General features: G+C 49.7%; 6 protein-coding genes across 6 annotated transcripts; 1 reads left to right on the forward strand and 5 right to left on the reverse strand.

Annotated features, from left to right (window-relative positions):
- Nucleotides 1–1,214: 1,214 nt before the first annotated feature.
- Nucleotides 1,215–3,197, forward strand: LTR84_002411 (uncharacterized protein; the record flags this gene model as incomplete). Its single annotated transcript, XM_064846021.1, has 8 exons — nucleotides 1,215–1,403; nucleotides 1,456–1,527; nucleotides 1,736–1,905; nucleotides 1,979–2,085; nucleotides 2,165–2,183; nucleotides 2,296–2,340; nucleotides 2,398–2,455; nucleotides 2,550–3,197. The coding sequence occupies 8 exons, from the start codon at nucleotides 1,215–1,217 to the stop codon at nucleotides 3,195–3,197; spliced, it is 1,308 nt and encodes a 435-aa protein (XP_064706246.1).
- Nucleotides 3,198–4,124: 927 nt separating this feature from the next.
- LTR84_002412 (uncharacterized protein) lies at nucleotides 4,125–4,613 on the reverse strand (the record flags this gene model as incomplete). Its single annotated transcript, XM_064846022.1, has 2 exons — nucleotides 4,125–4,238; nucleotides 4,323–4,613. 2 exons carry the CDS (start codon nucleotides 4,611–4,613, stop codon nucleotides 4,125–4,127), a joined length of 405 nt encoding a protein of 134 aa, XP_064706247.1.
- A 1,547-nt stretch (nucleotides 4,614–6,160) lies between these two features.
- Nucleotides 6,161–7,090, reverse strand: LTR84_002413 (uncharacterized protein; the record flags this gene model as incomplete). The annotated part of the gene is made up of 1 exon (XM_064846023.1): nucleotides 6,161–7,090. One exon carries the CDS (start codon nucleotides 7,088–7,090, stop codon nucleotides 6,161–6,163), a length of 930 nt encoding a protein of 309 aa, XP_064706248.1.
- A 688-nt stretch (nucleotides 7,091–7,778) lies between these two features.
- Nucleotides 7,779–9,936, reverse strand: LTR84_002414 (uncharacterized protein; the record flags this gene model as incomplete). The annotated part of the gene is made up of 5 exons (XM_064846024.1): nucleotides 7,779–8,278; nucleotides 8,336–8,471; nucleotides 8,525–9,332; nucleotides 9,391–9,713; nucleotides 9,799–9,936. The coding sequence occupies 5 exons, from the start codon at nucleotides 9,934–9,936 to the stop codon at nucleotides 7,779–7,781; spliced, it is 1,905 nt and encodes a 634-aa protein (XP_064706249.1).
- Nucleotides 9,937–11,076: 1,140 nt separating this feature from the next.
- LTR84_002415 (uncharacterized protein) lies at nucleotides 11,077–13,259 on the reverse strand (the record flags this gene model as incomplete). Its single annotated transcript, XM_064846025.1, has 6 exons — nucleotides 11,077–11,090; nucleotides 11,158–11,210; nucleotides 11,263–12,524; nucleotides 12,578–12,776; nucleotides 12,824–13,208; nucleotides 13,256–13,259. The coding sequence occupies 6 exons, from the start codon at nucleotides 13,257–13,259 to the stop codon at nucleotides 11,077–11,079; spliced, it is 1,917 nt and encodes a 638-aa protein (XP_064706250.1).
- A 574-nt stretch (nucleotides 13,260–13,833) lies between these two features.
- Nucleotides 13,834–15,548, reverse strand: LTR84_002416 (uncharacterized protein; the record flags this gene model as incomplete). Its single annotated transcript, XM_064846026.1, has 3 exons — nucleotides 13,834–14,612; nucleotides 14,668–15,238; nucleotides 15,339–15,548. 3 exons carry the CDS (start codon nucleotides 15,546–15,548, stop codon nucleotides 13,834–13,836), a joined length of 1,560 nt encoding a protein of 519 aa, XP_064706251.1.
- Between the last annotated feature and the right edge of the window lie 5,743 nt (nucleotides 15,549–21,291).

Below are 21,291 nucleotides of genomic sequence, written 5' to 3' on the forward strand. Positions count from 1 at the left end.
TGCAGTTGGGACTAGTACTAGTACTGGCAGTCAGCGACATGCCCGTGGAGTACGAGGTGTCCGTGCAGTTGACGCCCAAAAGGCTTCGAATGGGCCACTGACCACCGTGCATGATATGACCCGTGGAGCTCAAAGCTTGACCAAAATTCTAGCTATCAAATCTTGTCCATGCTGCCCATTATTTGATACGAATGTGCCCTCCAAAGATGCCCGGGAGGTTCCTGTCAGAACTAGACAGTATTGCGTGGTTGAGGCTGCATGTCGACTGCATCCATGCAGAGACTTTCACTCACCGGCCGCTCTCTTCCGAGCAATGATAGTCCGTTGCGGAGAACTAACAGCATCGTGACTGCATGCTTCTCCCAGTCATGACAACCTTGTACATCCCAATTGGAGAAGGCACCCTGGTGGTCTGTGCTCGAACTCGAACGCCACACAGATGGATACTGCCTAACGCACACAGATCCCTCTGAGGGTGTCCTGCAACTCGCTTCTGTGGTCTGATTCTATACTGCATTCGTAAGGCACGACACGCACTTTCGATCCATCTCACCCTTCTTGGCGACCTGCCTGGCCATTTCCAGCCTCGACTGGGCTGATCACCTCGTCTTCTCTCGACATCTTCCTCAAGCTTGCTCAAGCTTGCTCGCAAGCAGTCAACGGAACTGTTATCCCTCGACCATCGATGCTTGCTTTTGAGCCACAGCACTCGCATACATCATCTAGCTTGGGAATTTTTCATTGGTCAACTTCAAGCCTCGATCACGTCCAATGCTGCATCACCCTGGTAAGCTTCCTGCATGGACTGCCGGGAGCTACATGTATGTCTCACAGTAGGTGGGAATACATTATGCAACAACATGTAAAGATCTCTCGTTCAATGTCATCGTCATCCATCTCTGCTACAATGTCCGTCGAGAAAGGCATGCATGTGAGTTTTCCCCGCTGGGAGACCGAGGTGTGGAGAAACCAACTCGCTGTACATTGCTCCACGAAGCATATTTTTTGAGCTTCAAAATGCCAGCTTCGCCCGCATGAGCTCTGGTGAATCTTCCCCTCTCTCATTGCTTGACAGAGAAAGTGTTGTCGTCGGTCAATCGTTCAGTGTCTATCGCTTCATCAACTGCCTGCTGACCCTCGCTGACCTTGTCAATCGTTGATAATTGTGTGATTCGAGCTACTTGTCAGGAAAAACCGTGTACATACACCTGACCATGCAGCGGACACTCGCTCTCCTGGCTTTGGCCAGTTCTGTCCTGGCCTCACCCTATCCCCAGGCTGTTACCAGTGCTATTGCACCTTCAGCCCCTGCTCCATCAGGCTGTCAAACGAGCCACTCCGGAACGTTCCAAATCACCGTCGTCAATGTCTCTTCTTCGTCCACAAAGAGAGATCTTGAAAGGGTTTGTGGTACCACTGTCTAATTTTCTTCTCTAGACTGACAAATGAAAACAGCGCCAGTTGGATGGCCCTCTCACCTTGACGCTTACCGATTCGAACTTGTTTGACCAGGCTGGTCGCACGGGAGTAAGTGGATTCCAAAGATTTATTTTTCTCGAAATTCCATAGTGCCCTATTTTCGAGAGTCTGTGGCTTCATTTCAGCCGTCTCCAAGAGATATGCAGTGCTTGTTTACCAAGGTCTTGGAGCAGGCTTAAGCATGCTCTGTAACATTCATCTCTGCTTCATACCCTTTGGCTTTTCTCACCAAGGCTTCTGCTAATGCTCCTTATAGTACATCGCCGCCAACTACCAGTTCCAATTTGATGCTCCTCCTCAGGCCGGTGCAATCTATACTACTGGATTCTCTCTCTGCTCAAACAACAGTCTCGCTTTGGGCGGCTCTGCCATTTGGTACCAATGTCTAAGTGGAGATTTCTACAATCTCTACGACAGAGACTGGGCGTAAGTGTCTTTCTACAGATCCCATTCAGCCATTACTCCTTGGCTGAAATCCATTACTGATCATCTTCTGCAGCGAGCACTGTGTTGCCGTGTATTTCGTTGCTTTACTTCCCAGCGCTGGTGCGCCCGCTCCGGCGCCCGCTCCTCCAGCTCCCACCGGTACTGTGGTTGCTTCAGTTAGTAAGTATCTCACTTCCTTTGTCCAGGATCTGAGAAGCATACTAGAGACCATTTGCTGACAAACTATTTTCTTTATTAGCTCAATTATCAGATGGACAGTATGTTCTCATTGCGTGTCTCCATATCTAGCCGCGATACATGGCACAGTGTTTGAGAGACTACTCTACTTATTGCTTGCAAGGAATTTATCTAACGTATCTCCTATCCTAGGCCTCAAGCTTCAACAGTTGTTGTTTCGCAAATCTCTGATGGACAGTGAGTGTTAACATTGAATGTTCTAGCCATCACGAAAGCTTTGCTAACACTTCACAGACCTCAGGCGACAACTGGTGCACCAGCCGTCAGCCAGATCAGCGATGGACAACCTCAGGTGAGTGATGTTACCATGATGCCCTTTTCAGCTTCTCATACATATCTACCTTGAGAGGTCATCCGTGACGAGATGCTGATTTATGTGACAACAGGCACCCACTGGCGCCCCAGTCAGCCAGATCAGCGATGGTCAACCTCAAGCCCCTACCGGTGCTCCAGTAAGCCAGATCAGCGATGGTCAACCTCAAGCTCCTACTGGAGCTCCAGTGAGCCAGATCAGCGATGGACAGCCACAGGCTCCAACTGGTGCGCCCGTCTCTCAGATTAGTGACGGTCAGCCTCAAGCACCAACTGGCGCACCCGTTTCTCAGATTAGTGACGGCCAGCCACAGGCCCCAACGGGTGCGCCTGTTTCTCAGATCAGCGATGGACAGCCACAGGCTCCTACAGGAGCACCCGTCTCCCAGATCAGCGATGGACAACCACAGGCTCCTACAGGAGCACCCGTCTCCCAGATCAGCGATGGCCAGCCACAAGCCCCAACTGGCGCACCCGTCAGTCAGATCAGTGACGGCCAGCCACAGGCTCCAACTGGTGCGCCCGTCTCTCAGATTAGTGACGGCCAGCCACAAGCTCCAACCGGTGCCCCAGTATCTCAGATCACAGACGGCCAGGTTCAAGCGCCCACCGGTACCAGCAGTGCGGCACCAGCAGCTTACACTGGCGCAGCACACCGCGATGGACTTTCTGGTGGCTTGGCCATCGCCGGCGCTATCGTTGGTGCGATCGTTCTACTCTGATCAATTTCATGAACCCCATTTCATGGACGATGAAATCCTCCAAAAACACATTCCTTATTACCCTCTTCCACTTTGTTGACATTACGTGGTCGAGCCGGCAGCGGAAACTCTTTTCAGTCCTGTTGGAAGTGTCATCATCTGCATCAGCGAGTCTTTGGCTGCGTCTGGAAAAATCTTGAAGAGCAAAAGGACAACATCAATATTGAGTTGGAGCAAAGACAATGTGACTTGAGGGTTGGAAAGACGAATGAATGGATATGTGTTATCTATCATCGTCGGCCCCTTGTGATCATCATGATCTACTGCCATTTGTTCTCAAATCTGGTCATCACACTATTGGACATTCATCGATCCCTTCCCTACGAATTGGTCCCGGTACCAAGTTGCATTAGTAGTACTTAATACTTAATATCTCAATGTCAAATGGCTTAAGCTTTCTCTACACATGTAGCAACCTCTTCATGTCACGTTTCATCCATGCCTGGCACGCCACATTCACATTAATTCTTGGTCGCGAGGCAATCAGCGTGGGTTTTGCAAACATAACCAGGTTGAATTTCATCGTACCGGCGTTACTAACTGTATGTACCTACCTAGTGCACGAAGGGATTGGAAGCATTGGCCCAGGCCTGGCGTGCATGGTTGTACGAACTCAGCTAACTTACTGCATGACAATGTGAAGACAGGCATGATGTCGAGAAATAAGAAACTTTCGTAGATGATGCAATGTCCATCCGTTGTTCGATCCAATCCTGGAAAATATGTATGCAGCTCACTGGCTGTACGACAATCCACCAATGAGCACAAGATACTGCAGTGTTGTCGTGTACAATTCTACCACATTTTGACGATTTGAGACCTTTTAACGCTTCGAGGTTCGCTCCGCTTGCAATAATGACAGAGTGGGGGGGGGACAGGGGATATCCTTCATTCGTGTTTGGTGAAACTGACATAGAAGGCGCCCGTGCCTGGGCCAAAGTACGGGGCGAGCTTGTCGATCTCCTCAGCGAACAAGGGCGTTTTGGTCGCCGCTTGGTGAAGCTGTTGATGTTTCATTGAACGTTAGAGTCGGGTGGATGAGACAGCCATCAAAAAGCCTGATGGGACCGGATCAATAACACTCACCTCTATGCTCTCCCAACCCAGACAATACAACGCCAGCCGACGTTCCTCGTCCTTCAGCAGATCCGGCGTCGCGGTGAGAGGGTCATCTGGCTGGGATTGCGAGGTCTCGGAATTACTGAGCTCAACGCCATTGGTGTCATTGCCGTCAAGCACGTATCCCCACAGTCCTCCGACAAAACCTCGCATCTGGTAGCAGTCTGCAAAGGTTTTGTGGGTGGATTTCTTGAACTCGGGGTCGTTGAATGGAGTGGTAGGTACGAAGGCGCACATGGCCTGAAGGGTATTGTCCATGGTCAGCGTGCTGAGCTCAGGGCTGACCAGATCTCAAGTAAAAATGAAAGTCTAGAGATGGAATTTTTTGGGCCACGGGGAGTCATACAAACTCACAAACACTTGCTTCCATGGCCTTGGAGAGGTCGACCAGCTTCTCATGCTCAAACTGCAGCAAGAGGGAAGTAGGAGCCGTCGCAGAAAGTTGTGTAAGTTGGGAAACTATCTCAGATCTGTCCGTGTTGGAAGCTGAGTCGTTCCATTCTGGGCAAAGAGGATTGTTAGCCTGATATTTGTCTTGCAGCTGAATCAGGATCTATCTGGGTTTGGCCATGACGAGGCTGAAGTTTGCCAAAGTCTTTGAGACTCGTGCCAATGGTGACCTACGTATTGCCCAGCATATTTCTTCATCGCGCTTTGGTAGAGGTGTCGATGAGGTTGGAACGGTATAGCCAAAGTATTGACAGCTGCAGAACTTGAGAGCGACGTTTCGAAGAGATCGGAACTCGTTGCTTGATATCGTTTGGAACTTGGGGAGCGTGAATCGAATTATTTGTGAGTACATGATTGTCAAGCCTGCCAATATTCAAATCGACCTTCTTTGTGGAGGCTTTGTTCAGTCAGAGGGCGTCTCTCGAGGTGACCTCCAGCCGGATTTATACTCCAGGCTAAGAAGGTAGATGGCTGTGGTTTACTCGGAAGTCCGAGTTCGGTCTGCATAGCTAGATAGAAGCCTGTGTTCAAGCCATGACAGTAGGCTAATTGCTTCAAGATTAAAAAGGAAGACAACGTCATATCTTGCGGAACCAAGAATCTTGTACTCGTTTGTAAGGTATCTTGGGAAAGGGGCATAGCTACAACCTGCTTCAGTAAGCCAAGGACGACCGGACGAAAGAAGTAAGCCAAACCGGATGTGATCCGGCCGCTTACATCCACGCTACAGGAACAATGCACAGGGCTTTAAGCAGCACAGAATGGCCCGAAGGACATTCGGACAGGTATCGCGGGGAGATGCTTAAATCAAGACCAGTGCTATATGGCGACAGGCCGTCTGGGCAAATCCCACACTGTGACCTCAACTCAAGTTGAAGCCCATGGATCGGACGATAAGTGCGTTCTCATTGGCCGTCAAAGTCTGCAAATCTCTGCTGTACATTGTCTATCTCGTGAGCTACTTTCTCGTATACCCAAATGTTCCTATCTACCTGACTCGTACAAGCAGCATCTCTCAGGGGATCCATCATCCTCAACCATGCCGCTTGATGAGTGGGCACAGAATCAATGGGCGGTAAGCTCACAGTCGTGGCTTCTCCGAGTTATCTGTAGAAGCGACTCAACAGTAAAGTGACTCTGAGATCTGGCCAGTCACTGTTGGTGTCTCCGAAGGAGAAACGGCCAGGCGTGCCACCCTTTCGAGGAAGTTAGGTCCAATGTACCCAAGGCAGCTGGACGTATTTCTGGCTTCCGCAGCTTGTGAAGCGGACCAAGAGTATGGCCTCAGCCGGCACATTGTCGTGATGACCTGTAGTGGTTCACTCCAAGGCTTTCGTGTGCGGTTCCAGCATGTTTCAGCCGTCGGTCCGGTCTGAGGGAAGACCAAACTGTCGCCACAAGGTGTGACTGACTTCTGGCTCTTTCATACCAGGTAAGATATCTCTGAGTAGTTCATTGATGCCTAGGCCTCGATCTTTTGCACCTTGCCACTGTCGAGGGTAGCCCAAGCTGACTTCCTCGAATCTCACACCATCTATCCAATCTGTGCGACGCACATGCAAGTGGCCCGTCACCACAACGGTGGCTTTGAATCGTGAATGCCAATCCTCAGTCTTCTTGGTACCGCACCATAGACTAAACCTTGGGACACTAGGAATATTGACGAGATCTTCTCGCAATGGCCAGTGATTGACGATGACGAGGGGAATGCCTCTTGAAGCAGCAGCTTCCAAACGTTCTTCAGACTTCGCGACGAGTGCCTCACACCATGCATCTCTAGTCTCGTAGGGGTCAGGATGTAGAAGTGCTTCATCCGTTGCATAAACATTCTCCTCCATGGCCCAATCCAACGCCTTTTCCCGTGAGACATGGGCAGGTCGAAAGCTGTAATCGTACAGCGTAAAGATCGGACATACCAAACAGGGACCACCCTCTCCTTCCCATTTGACATATTCATCTTCAGGGGTAATGACGCCCCACTCGTTTGCCATTCGAATACATTCCTCGTACTTGAATTGACCCCTCAACTCCTGGTCCAGTTCCTTATCTGAGTCCTCTTCGGGCTTTCTCCGAGGTAATGTATAAAGCTCATGGTTCCCAGGTACCCAGAAGACTTGTTTGAACAATTTGGTTGTGACTCTGAAAGCATCGGCAAGATGTTCTAAGCGTTCCCCCACATCTCCACATAATATCAAACTGTCCTCTAAATGAGGACGAAGTTCATCTAAGGCCTCGCGATTCTGTTTATAGCTGAGGTGCAGATCGGCTATTGCGTAGAGCCGCATCTCGGCGTTCAGAGGAGGGTTGGTAGAGAGCGAGATGGTGCTCTCGAGGGCTGGGGAAGTGACAACCAATGCCCCTGTGTGGTGATCCGTGAGTAACGGCCTTGACTGGCACAAACCCTGTTGGAAGAAATTTATAGAGTGGAGAGCTCTAGAAGCTAGCGTGGATAATTGATTCCTGCTCCCATCCGTGACTCTCAACAATTGCGAGACATGCAGATCAGGGAGGCTTGGTGGACGAGAAAGTAGCGGTGAAAATCTGGACCGGTTTAAATCTAACACCCCGAAGGAAACGAATATCGTTCAAATGGAAATACGATAAAAGATCACTTCGCAGATTAAGTAATAAGTAAATCTATGTCTATCGCTGGATCTGATGGATGTCTGGGGATTTCAAGATCCAATAGGCCATCAGCTGATGAAGAGTGAGGTCTCATGTGTTTTTTGGTGTTCGATTATCCGGAGATCAGCCGAATGACGCTTCCATATATCATGTGAAATAAGGGAAGGTATTCCGAGAATCTTATAACGGCCAGAGTCGGGGAGAGCATTGGCTTCCATTTTAAAGTATGCCCCTTCCTCGACACAAGGCGCGAAATAATGTATATTAGAGTATATTTTAAGAGCTCAATGTCACTGCTTGGTCTGTATCTGTGCTTCTATAACCGTCGCCGATAGCCCAAAAACCCATCTACTTGGCATACCAAGTCTTATTCCACTCGGAGAAGCTCAACCCCGGATCCAAAATCGGAGTCTGATCTTTCGTGGCCTGCGCCACGACAGAATCATCATCGTCTCCATTCCAGCAATGACGTTTGAAGCATGTATTGCAGACATCTGGTAGCTCCAGCCCTGCTCGGATCACACTCTTCTTGATCACCGCACAAGCGAGACACGCGGGCCAGGTCTTGTCGATTGTGCCGTTGCCGTAAGTAGCGGCATTGAATGAGTTGTTCATCACCAGGTCGAATTGGTTGTCTGTGAAGGATGATTGCATGTAGCTGTAGTTAGAGTACTGCGTCCAGGCGGTGTTCGGGAGGTACAGGACCAAAGGAGACCGCGAACCGGGCTCGGACGTGCTATTGCATCCGAAAAAGGTTGGGAAACGTGTCAGGTTGAGATTGACCATTGTCCTCGACGATGGAACGCGAGGGAATGGAATTCCGCCTTCTGAGGCTGAAATCGCAGTGTCTGTGTGATGGTTAGTGCAGATCATCTCTCTCGGGGTTGTGGTAACAAGGCACTTACTGATAAAATTCGTGCCGTTCACCCATGAGTACTCCGCGTCCGAACTGGCATCATAGGCAATGATGAAGTCAAGCTCTCGCTCTGGAACAATCAGTGGTCGCAGAGGGATAGTCTCGCCGGTTTCACTCCCGTCGACCTATTCTCAAGTTAGCTGGCTCTGGCTTCTGGTAAGGCGGAGAAGAAGCATACTAGTAATAACTCCGTGACATCCGTCATGGCGGCATTGTATCCCTGAAATGGATTTGGGTATGTAGCCCATAACGAGTCGTTGAAAGTTTGTTCGAAGTTTTCCGCGGTCCCATTTACGAGCTGTACTAGCGGGCTATCTGCTTGATCCGCTGGGATCACTATTCCGCCAGAAGAACTCTGCCTTCTGTGGAGACCAAAGGTTTGAAGAGACCGCTTGGCGAACAGAGGAATGTTGTACCAGGCATCGATGAACCAGAAATTGAAAGCGTTGGCGGTAGATCCCTGGACGAATGTGAACTTGTCGAATCCTGTGACACAAGAGTCATTCGCCTGAGGCACTCCACGGTTCATGGATGTTCCGAGCCATTTGGTCGGCATAAATGCTTGAATGCGTCCGCCGAGCCAACTTCCAAATTCGAAGGGAGTGATCTCATAGCTGGTCAGATTGAACGCATTGGTCGCATTGTTTCCGGGATACATAATCCCACCAATTTCCGGGGATTGACCAGGGATGACCTCTGCAAGAGACACTATCGGCATCGGACCAGTACCGAGGGAGAAGGAGTGGTTCTTGCTGGTTATATCGGAATATGAACGATAGCGCCACTCTCTAGGGAGATACTGGCCAAACTGCTGCCCAAAGACGTCGACAACGGAAACGGAATAGTTGGCCTCAGCTTTGGCGCCGGCGTTCTCGAAGAGTTCGTCATAATACTCTGTCTCGTTTCCAGTTGGTCCCACGAGATAGTCCTCTGTAAAGTTGATCGCCTTTCGAAGTTGTTCAATCGATGTGAAGTTGTTGCTGGCCCTGGAGCCAAATAGCATTAGCTAACAGGCCTCAGGACGTTATCATCAGGCCCTCTCACAATGTGCTGACTGTCAAGAACCCACCACCGCTCAGCCCTGTCAGGTATGAAAGGCATTGTGTGAGCCCTCCGGTCCCAGCTTTGACGGCTGGAGGATATCGAGCGTCGAATGCTTGCCAGAGACCAAGGCCTCCGACTCCGGATTGAGTGCCACCACCGGAGATCGCAAGGCCCACGACTGGAGCATTGGTTGCATTCAATTTGGACAGGTATTGAGTAACGTTGAATCCCGTCAAATTGGTTCGAGTAAGATAGCTGCTCAAAGATTCTATGACTGACTCCAGGCGGAGACGTCTCCAGTCCTGCTCGGCCTGGGAGAGACCCTATGTACCAGCATTAGCCATCCGCTTCCGGATGTTTTTTTCGGTCTAGTCCTTGGATGGATCCGTATCTCAGGAAAAAACGCACCTTTTCTGCTGCTCTGACTTGAACATCAGGGGTGCAGTTGGCTTGGGTAGGCACATAGGGATCAGCTCCTTGCTGCGCATGGGCCACGTTTGCAATGGGCGCAGAAACGAGAAGAAGGGCAGGCAGATAGAACATCATTGTAGTGTGTGCGCGCAAGAATCAGGAACCCTCTGGGTGGAATGAATGATGAATGCGAGTGACATTGGACGATAAAAAGACCCATCGAGGGTATTTAATATGCTTTCGATAGCGTGCCATTGATTGCAGTCAGCCTCTGCTGAGTGGATCCAGAATTTGGGTGCGACTTGAAGAAAATCTACCTCTACACAGCTCAACACATGCGAGGTGCGTGTTGATTCAACGCCGGCACTGGGTGGTCCAAGCTGAGTGGAGAGAGTTCAATAACACGGTTCGACACCTCAGGAATGACGCAAGTAATCGAGACGGCGTCTTCTAAGGTACAAGTCTGCAGCTCAACTTCACAGAGACCAAACGGTGCGAATCGCATAGCCGCTGCGATTAGAATTCTAGAAAGTCGTATCACAGATTTAAAAAAAATCACTAAATTTGGCAAGGAGCTGAGGCGTTGTCAAGAGCTATCTCATACCCGAGCTCGCGTGGCTAACCTCTTACAATGCTCCAAAAACGCGGAGAATCGTGAGCTTAAAATATGGAGCCAGACTTTGACTTCGAGTTGTCTGCTGGGACGAAAGGCGACGTCATAAACGGAATAGCAAACTTGGCTAGGGATTTCACTTTCCATGTGATCATGCTGCATCCAGAATCCAGAACTTCTACGAGTGCAGGTTGTGGTATTAGTGGCGTTAGCGAGCTTGTTTACGCCTGAGACAATTGAAAGGCTGTGCTCATTCAGCTATGCACGAGTTCTGCCAATTGTTCGCCACCATGCTTGGCTAAGTAGAAACATCGTTCTGTTCTGCATTGTTTTATCACTGTTACCCGACCACCACCCTCGCTTGGGCGATTCGGCCGAATCAACAATGATACGGCTCTTTGGTTGTATTAGTAGTTGCATGGAGTCGCACAAAGGCGGGTGGAATAGGCCTCGATTTCGTCCTCAACACCATGAAGAACGTGCATGTCACCCGTGTTTTGGGCTGTAGATCATTGAGGTGTAGAGCTGCTCATTTGAAGGATGGATGCGCTAGAAGAGCATACCTCCATCGTTGCATTCCACCAAATGTACTTAAGAAGCGTTAAATATTGTTTGAATGCTTGCGCCTAGGAATACAATGCATGATCATCGTCCTACTGACCCTAACTTCCCGGCCCTACAACAGAATAAGTGTTAAGGACTCTGTTCATGTGAAATAGGAGATGAAAAATGGGTCGACTTACCTCGAGTCAAGGAGCTCTGGTCTTGGCCATCTGGGAAAAAGTATGCTCCAACACTAGAAAGTTCGGTCAGACCTCTGCTTCCCACAAATCCTGAAGAGTACTCACGCAATGATGATATAACACGCGCACAGAAGCGCCCCTTCGAGATAATTGCTCCTACCGTCAAGCACCTGTAATAACCTCATGTCAGTCTTCGGTTGTCTTGGCTGAATGTGGGAAGCTGTCATCAGATTGCCAAAGACCAGGTCACAATAGTAGAACAGTGACGGAATATCCCAACTCACCAGAAAGTTCACGATGAAGGTGGCAACAAAAAGAGACCCGGTTTCGAAGAGACTGAAGTAGAGCGACATATCTTTGTCGAGAATCCAACCCAGAATCACAACAAAAGGTGTCACAAACAGGGCAATCTGGATCGAGCTCCCAAGTGCAACGCCCAGTGCAAGGTCGAGTTTATTCTTGGCCGCGACAGTAACGGCGGTCACATGCTCGGCCGCATTTCCGACGATTGGGAGGATGATCAGGCCGATGAAAGCCTCTGAGACTGGTGAGTTCTCCACCAAATGCTCAATGCTCCCAACCAAGAATTCCGCACACAGAGCTACCAAACCTGTAGAGGCCAGAAGGAGCATGATAGAAGCGGTTTGACTCATAGGCGCCTCGCCTTCTTCTTGCTTGGTTGGAATCATGGGTGAATTTTGCCTCCTAAAATGTTCACCAGCCGAGGAGCCCCGTCGGCTATGACCTGGTTCTGAACGGTACTGTCGTAGGGGATGTGCGGTAATCGCTTGGCCGGTATTATTTCCAGGTGGTAGAGTCGAAGATCGAAAGACGGGAGGAGTACGGAAGGAGAGGCCTCTGTTTCCAGGGTTGGTTCTCTTGTCTTTGACACCAGGTCTTTGGTGGGGAGATGGGTGGTTCTCTCCTTGCACGCGCACATCGCTCGCCAAATCTCTGTCAGATTGAGGCTGTTTTCCTTCAGCATTACTCAGTGCCTCGGGCTCCTCCGACAGAATAGCATCGCCACCTTCAGCCTCAACGTCCTCTGTCTTGACCTGTCTCTTACGCCCAAGTTTTGCTCTTATGCTCTTTCGAACTCGGCGGCGAGACCCGGTACTGGCAGTCGACGCTCTTGAAGAGCTCGCAGACGATGAAGTGGTGGAATCGAAGCGCGCAAGAAAGCCCGGAGCAGACTGTTCGTCAATGCGGTGTTGTGGGGTACCAGCGTAAAGATATGCGTGAGACTTGAGCTGGAATAGGAGATACAAAAAGTATATCAGGAGGAGAATGACTGAGGTTCCTCGGCTGAGTTTCAGGACTCGTTCATCCGCCAGGTCCAAGTCATTGAAGGAAGCATGAAAAGTGGTCTACCATTCGATGCTTAGCAAAAACATGACAGCATATGGAACGGTCAACATACGGGAATGAGGAGACTAAGCACAGCTAATGCCAAAAGTGCGGCGGACATTTGTGTCACTGTGCTGTCGTAGATTTGTTCCTGAAACTCAAGGCCCCCAATAAGGAATGCCATGCCCAGAATGAGGAGCAAGTTTGCTAGGAGTGAGCCTATTAATGCTGCTTGGACGATGCGCAACTCATTTTTGACGAGTGCAATAACACTATGCACTTGAATTAGCAACGTCGTAGCAGAAGATTTGGAACCCACAAGATGATCAATTCCACTGCATTTCCGAATGACACATTCAGAAGAGCGCCAAGAGTTGGACCGAGTCTGTGTGCAACGGACTCTGTTGCGAAGGTAAGGATGCCCGCCAAAGGAATGACAGCAATGGCATTGAGGGCGAAAACGACATTGGGATTGACTCCAGCAAAGTGGACTGCGATGCCGGCGGGGACGAAGATGAGTAAGACGTTGACCCAGCTGTGGAAGAGCGCGGTCTTCACGTTTGCCAAAAACCGAGCACCACGCGAAGGTTTTTGCTCATCATCTTGAGCCTTTTCTCTTGCAGCCGCATCACTTTCCAGATCTTGCGACCAAGGATTGAACTTGTTTTTGTGAGCAGAAGAATGAGCCCATGCCCGTACGCGATCTAAACCGGGTCAGAGTTGGCGTAACGCAAGGAGAAAAGATACATACGCATGTTATTGATGGTTTAGAGTGTCAAGAATCATGTTAGAGAAAGTAGTTGAATGGGGAAAGGTTGAGGTGTGTTCAACGCTTCAGGTCATAAAAAAGTGAAGATGAAGATGGAAACCGAGACACGGTAAGTATCTGTACCGTGTACGGGGTACTCTGATGTCAACACAGGCTTGTACGAAAGAAGACAGCAAAAGCCTTCCAAGATTCCTTAAGCGAAAGTCTTGAGGGGAGGCGCGTCCCATGCCAGTGGACGAATTGAACGACAAGCCATTCCTGCCAAGTCTTGGCACTGATTTCATTCCGACCGACTTGACGTCATCCTCCATCATTTTCCTGTTTCGAAGATGCGGCTCAATGAATTTTCCTCGTCTCGATACCAATTAGCTTGGTAAGTACCTAGGTACCTAATCCTTATTTTATATAGAGCACCCAGGTGCGGGCTTACCCGTCTCCACCCATTTCGAGGTGATGGAACCACTGGCAGCCACCGAAGCCCGTTGTACACAGTCGGTTCTATTCTATACTGCCCATGGGCCTGTACAAATTTCCAATAAATACAACTGGATACTTGTCCTTTACACACGCCAGTATATCGCATCCAAGTAAGTGTACCGCCGCCACTCTTTCGGTGAAAAAACTACTTGCTTGAGTTTCGTCAAATACCCACCCGCAATTAGCTCATGCTTCGCTCCGCGGCTTTCTAACAGTGTCACAACCGCATCCGCCCGACGGCTTAGCGACTTCAGATTCTTCATATCTTCTCCCACCGGGAACATGTGAATATTCGGCAATTTCGACTTCCATTTGTCCCTCGCGATACGTGCGCAATCTAAAAACGTCCAACCACACTCGGTTGACATATTTGGATCGCCTCCAGCTTCGAGAAGCAGCGCGGTGGCCTGGTAGTTGACATTTAGCGCGGCAATGTGCAAGGCCGTCCAGCCATTGGTGTCCTGATGACTCACTTGAACAGGCAATGAGTACTTCTCCAACAGGAAGAGGAGTGGGGCATCTGCGGACATTGAAGAACTGATGCTGTCAATACAGGCTCGACGCTCTTCAAAAGACTCGTACAATTCTGCAACGACAAAATGAAATGCGTTGAGGCCACAGGCGGGGCACACGATAAAGTTCGGTCTTGTCTGCCTTTGGCCGCCAAAGAGATCATGGAGCCGTGCCATAGTGTGGTCGGTCTTGTAGGGGAGCATGGACCCTAGAATACTCACTGGCACGCATATGTAGGAAGGTGATGTGCGGCGATCTCCTAGGACGAGGTCCATGATTGGCACGTCCACGTCTTCAGTTCGGTGGTAGTCACCCAACATCTGTTGGGTCGGTAGGATCCTATCTCTTTCTAACGAGAATGTAAGCATCATATCGCTAGACAAAAGTGCTGGGGTGATTTATACGGTCAAACTTCCAAGTAATGATTGAGAGCCCGGCCTCAACAACTGCCCCCTTCGCGCCATACCGATCTGCAAGTTCGAAATGCCCTTGAAACACAGCTAGATGATATGGCATTCTTCCATCCTTCCTGGCTTTGTCGAACAGTCGACTGTTGTTACTTTCCACGCATCTTCGACAACGCTCCCAGAGAAGCTCCGCAATCGCCACACTTCCGCTTTTCCGACTGCACAGATGGAAACAGTTTTCCTCAAGCCTACCGTGCGTCGAGTCAACGTCGGCTCCCGCATCCAGTAGAACTTCCACGACGTCTTCTGCACTCAAACAAACCGCCAGCTCCAGTGGCCGCAGCCCGTGCACGCCAGATGGAATCTGGAGTTGATCACGGCATTTGGTGTTCAGGACACACCGAACCATCCGTGCGTTACCTTTGGCTATGGATACATACAGCGCATTCTCACGGAAGCCGTTTAGTTTGTCTACATTCTTATCGTATGCAACTGCCGTATCAATGATTTCTTGAGTCTTTCTATTGACATCTGGCCCTGTGTATATGATGCGATGAAACGGAGTCAACTGTTTCGCGTTCAGCACAGACGAAAGAAGATGTTTGGTCCTACCAGCGTCTGCTGGCTGTAGCAGGAGCTTTAGGAGGTCTAGGTTGTGCCCAAGCCACCGACACCGGATTGATAGTGCCCTGGACCGTGGCGTCTACAGCAGCAGTGTATCGATGCACGAAATCTATTAGGGCCTCCAACCGCTTGGCTACATTTCTGGAACGACGAGTCTCCTCGGCTTGCTTGATTGCGAGAAGCACTTGCTGTAGAGAGGCCAGTGCGACGTCTGTTGGCATCTCGTTCTCTGTACCTTTGGGTTCATTTGGCATGGTTGCTCACGAGAAGTTCAGCCTTGCGGGCAAATTAACATGTCCGAGACTCGAAGCTCAAAAAGAAGCCGGATGGAATTCGCGAACAGGAGGGACGATGCTCATGGAGATGGATTCAGGACTCTGAATTGCGACCTACTTGGGCAAGAAATCCTTATGGGCCAGAATTCGGTGTATCGTTTGCAGCGTAGAGAAGATCATGCTGTGCTTCTGCCTCGCCAAGTGGCAAAGTTCGAATCATGTAGTTAGTCCCTGCAGTTGGTGGCTATGTACTTAAGGTAGTTAGGCCTCCCCACAAAGGCCCATATCATCCCATATGCCAGGCTGTGGCTTGGTCACGTTTTATCCTTGGCACGCTCGTAGACGTAATTTGTTATAGGGGCAATCGGTACTCAACGGTTAGGCGGTGCAGTGGGGGCTTCGGGCGCACCCTGCACCTTGAACGTTGAGGCTTGACATAGTTAGCTAGATAACGATTACAGAACCCCGCTCTGAGCGTGAAAGGACAACCTCAAACGCGATCGCGCAGTTGTGCACCAAAAAGAGGTGCATTTGGCCAGTGCATATCTTACGCTGTCTCTACATGTTGCACCAGAGGGTTGGAGCCATAATGAATGAAACTTGTACACAATGGCGGACATATACTTGCAAACTGTTCAGAAAGACAGGTAGAAGATGGAGTGAAGCGCAGAAGTTGACTGAGCAGTGAGCAGTGCGCACCTGAAGGAGAAGACTTTAGGTGTGCCTAGACTCTGGTACGGGTGCTTGTCTGGGGAGCTGGGTGTCGGGGGCTCCCTTGCGATAACTCGTCACCATCGTCACCACGCATATGACGATCGTTGCTCCAGATGGAAAAAAGTAAACCGTCGATCGCACAGCTGAGCATTCTTCCATACTGTCAGGCACAAGATCAATACGCGGATGAGATCTCTGAGTGTTACAAAAATTCCCAGACCGCGTAAGTGCATCAGTCTGGGCTCTGAGTCTCTGGGGATGGCCACGAACTGCTACGGCGCCGCACCTGGCAGACCGCACGTGGGTTAAGAGGTCAACAGTGGCGACTCTACCAGATCAAGTTCAAGCCCTCTGACTATCGACTGGAAATAAGTCCTCAACTTAGGACATTGATCGCTAGTGTAGCCACGCTTCTAGTTACCTAAGACATGGCATGCGCTGAGAAAAGATACTAGATACTAGTTGTATGCCATGGGAAGAAAGTACAGTTGCACGCAGGACAGTCAGTCGAGTGCAGCGCAGGCGTGGAAGGGTGTTAGGCGTGGTGTCGAGAGTACCCGTACTTTCGTACTTTCCTCCTCCGCCCACGCCCAAGGGGACTTGTCAGCACTCAGAACCCCAACTCCTCCTCTTTTCCACCATCTTGACTTCACAACTGGAACCTCACATTTTCTTACACAGCCGCACTTCCATACGCATTTACACTTGTTGGTCAATGATCAAATCTCCACATTGTCTGTCTTCTTGAATACCACATCGTATCTATTACTTGTCAAACCCTGGGAGCATACCGCCATCGCCTTCCTTCAATAATTTCCAAACAACGCCGCGAATACCACGCCCCAAGACATCCCAACCCAGCGATCTTCCCAGATCACACACCTGCACCAACCCAATTAACAACATGAGGTACGTTCCATTAACCCCTCTTTCATATAGCCTTGAGTCAATGTTTGTCCACATTTCTCTTTTCGCCCGTCCGTCATTGTCTTCGATGGGGGTATTCGACTGTGGTAACTGCTTGAGTCGTGGTGTTGGTCACATTTGCTGTCACAGGCAATATCTCGACCAAGAGGGAGCAGTTGAACGTGTCGTACAACGTGACTGACCCTGTCTGTGGGTAGTTCAATAACCAGGTCGAGTTCGGACAGAACACAATCGACAACAGCATCGCAATCTCAATCTGGCGAACCAGGTTCCTCCGCCCAAACACAGACCGCGTGCTACGGAATTGCCGCGATGCAGCGAAGATTGAACGAAGAACGCATCGATAGTATGTATAGTGTCGGCCAAAATTCTCGAGAAAGGCAATCTCACTCCATTGCTCGACTGGATCTTGTGCTCGACCAAGTGGAACAAGCGTTTTCGAAACCGTAGTAGCGACGACAAGTGGGAGGTGACGAGTCCGCAGTTCTTTCCTTATCCTTTCATTGTGAGTATTAGCACTATACTGGTATGGATCATGCTCATGATATTGAACAGTGTTCGGCGTCGGATCAGGACATGGGGTGCATATAGGGAGCAGCGACGATGACAGGACGACACTTCATCGATCAGGAGACTAGAACAGTTCTCTTTCATTGAACAAATCAGCAAACACACAAACATCATTCAAACCTCTCTTGCCAGCATGACCATACCCGAGCCAGGTCTTTTACCACGGCGCATCACAGAGCGCGGCCTGCGACCAAAGACGGCTTGGCAGGGTCGGAGACCTCCGACGAAATTGGACGCCCACGCATCGTGGGAATGGGCGGAACAGAAGCCGCAGGCAACCTTCAACAGCCAAGAAGGCAACCAACAAACATCAACAACTTGAACATCATATCAGAGCCGCATCGAGAGCCTTGTGCAGAGACCATGCCGAACGTATATGCTTCTCAGGGACGACTTAGTGATCCAAAAAAGAAAAACAAACCGTCTTGATTGTGGGTGCTGAGGACAGCATGAAGAGGTCATAACTGCAATGGCCGACAAGTCACAGCTTAGGCGAGTCCGAAGCAAAAAGAAGGGCGCATCCAGTCGAAAAATCGAGTTTTTGGCGGCGATATGAGGGTGAGAGAGATTCTCAGCAACAGGATGCACAGAACTGGGCGACGAGAGCCCTAAAAAGCACGAAGGGGATTTCTGGCAGATTGCAGACGCCACCATATTTGAAACTCCTCTCCCTGTTTGTGTCCCCCACACCCGATAGGCATACGACTCTGACAACAATAATCGGGCTCGACTAGCCGCGGCCAACCAATCAAGGCCGCCAACCTAAGCTTAGTCCATCCACTAAGACATCGGCTCAAGAATTCTGTGTCTGCACGGGCGCTGCACTATTGGTCCAGGCTTAACTTTACCCTCGCCTCGTGATGCAAGAGAGCCTTAGCTGAAGCCGAGGATTCCAGCGGCCTCCTTAGGCGTCAGAGACCCGTATTTGCATGCATCATGCTTGCATTTGTACCGCACTTTTCCAGGCTCACCTGCAGTGACAGACTCCAGCTGCATGGCGTTGCTTCAGGCATCAAGTGATACAGGGCGCTGGCTGATGCATCACGTTGCACTCATCAAACAGCGTCATTATCACAATCCCGGAGACGATGCTCGATAAGTATTATCAACAAAATACCTCACAGAGACATCACAATTTCCTTAAAATTGAGATTGAAGCGTTGCAATTCACACCTGATCTCATCGCCAGTAACAACTGCTGCAGCGGCCGCAACCTTCCGGATTGTTCCAAGGTTGCCCAAAGAAATCCTAAACAGGTGTCGTACGCATAGTGGGCAGTGCAAACTTGAATCCTTTCGCAATGTGGGAACCAATGCTGGATTATGTTGGTCATTCTTGTCCAAGTCATCGGCCATGATATGTGCAAGTTTTTTGCATTGGCTGAATGGTTCTTCCAGGTGCCTAATACAATCATTAAATGCTATGAGCCAGGCATCTACACTTCTTCGGGAGTGAGTGCATCAGGCCTGGGAAAATAAGGCAAGTTTCTGAGATCGAATAGCATCAGGTATTGGTGAACTTTGGTCAAATCAACCTTCGACTTCAGTCTTTGATTCCAAACAATCGCGTCCCCCAGAGCAAAAGAAAATACCACTTTGGCGCAATTTGCTCTTTAGCGGCTCTTTAGCACCAAACGACATATGTAGGAGCTTGGCTCACTCAGCCTCGCAAATACACAGTGCTTGAACATTGGGAGCTGGGTTCCTGGGATTTGAGAGAATGCTTCTGTTGATATGTGATTCGACGGACAAGTCAACTAATCACCAACGAGCAACGAAGATCAGATGACTACGAAATACCCGGGTTGTGCGCGGTCAGCACACCGCTTACGGACCCATCGGCTGCAGTGGCTGTGCAGAATTACTGAGTCCTGAGGATCTTATACATCTAGGAAGGAGTCATCGACACCTGAAAAGAATGGTTCACGACACTCAGAGTTCGGTTCCGAAAATATTAACTGGTTGGATTTGGAAACTCAGGATACAAGTCTCCCATAAGAAAAAAGAAAGAGAAAAGAAGCGATTCTACTCGCATGAAATGGTGCTGTGTCACTTGGTATACAGATCACAATGATGACAAATGACGTATGAGGAACGAGGAACAGGATCTTTTGGAGAAAGGATAGACAACGCCTCATCTAGACACGAATGACCGAGGAATGTGCTGGATAGAGGGGAGGAAGAAGGCTTCTACGGATGGTGAGAGCGGCGTGCTATCGGATTGCATATTACAATATTCCCTTTTTGCTAACTCAGAAGTTTGATTAAGCAATCATTCTACGAAAATTGGTTTGAGATTCTGGCGTTCGGTAGAGCTTTTCAATATGGATTTTGAATACTGAGTCATTTCTTTTCTTTCCATTTTCCCCAGTTTTTTCTTTTCACGCCCTAGGGAATCGAGGCAAAAAGCACTAGAAGAAGCCGGACGAGACAGTGGTGAAAAATGATGAAGCGTTACGATGATCCAGATCGTGATTTAGACGCCGCTCCCCAAGAAAGTCTTTCATTCAAGACTGGTCGAGCAAACAATGCTTCCACAAAGACTGGTTGGTCTCAAGTGAGATAGAATCCGATTGAGTCGTGGCCCGTGATGACCATTCCTCAGCCCTTGCGAATCCTACCAGGCCTTCCAGGATCCGACAGGCACCTGCGCTCAGGCACGTTGTCGACGGAACCGTCCTTACCGTCCTGTTGTCATCCTAGAGGAATGACTTCTGCAGCGCCTCGCCTCCATTGCATCTTTGGGGTGTTCGGATGCGCGTCCACCAGGGAACCGACCACGATGCGTAGTTAGCGTGGCTCACTTATTAGCCTTCATGATATCAGTTTCCTGGGACACTGCGATTTCCAAAAAAAAAAATCAACGACCAAAATAGCCGACTAACTCACCAGCTCCCTGGATCGGATTGGTATGGGAAGCGACGAACAATTCTTCACAATGACGATCGCCCATCGTCTGCTGAAGTTGTATCGTGCCACATAGCGCCGAATGACTCATCTCGATCATCATCAGCCTGATCCCCACGAATGATACTTCGTACACGAAGACGGGCAATCGAACATGAGCAACCAGGCATCCAAGGCCTCCTTCGTCCGACTTCCTGCATTCCACCGGCCCACACTTTTCACTAGTCAGTAACTACAGGCAGGCATCAGGCAGGTATGCCTAAAAAGGTCGGATCCGACGAGTCGGGCGTAAATAACTACGTGGACGAGGGACGGCAAGAGCACTGGATGGCTGCATGTCGACTTTTGATGTGCGTTCGTCACAAGTGGGTGAGGGGATTGGATCGTCTAGAAGAGAGCCATGTTTGTGATGGAATGAAGGAATAGAAGAAATATCATTTTTCAAGCCATTTGGGGGGTATCCACAACGGGTATGCAGCATCTATCTCGGTATCCTCCCTCTTTCTACCGCATGGCATACTCATACCTAAATTCTCATATCACATACCTCTAACAAGGCTCTATCGTCTCATGGACGTCTCGTCGTATGAAACCATTAATTCGTC

This window comes from Exophiala bonariae, assembly GCF_035927105.1.
Source record: "Exophiala bonariae strain CCFEE 5792 chromosome Unknown scaffold_13, whole genome shotgun sequence".
NCBI lineage: Eukaryota > Fungi > Ascomycota > Eurotiomycetes > Chaetothyriales > Herpotrichiellaceae > Exophiala > Exophiala bonariae.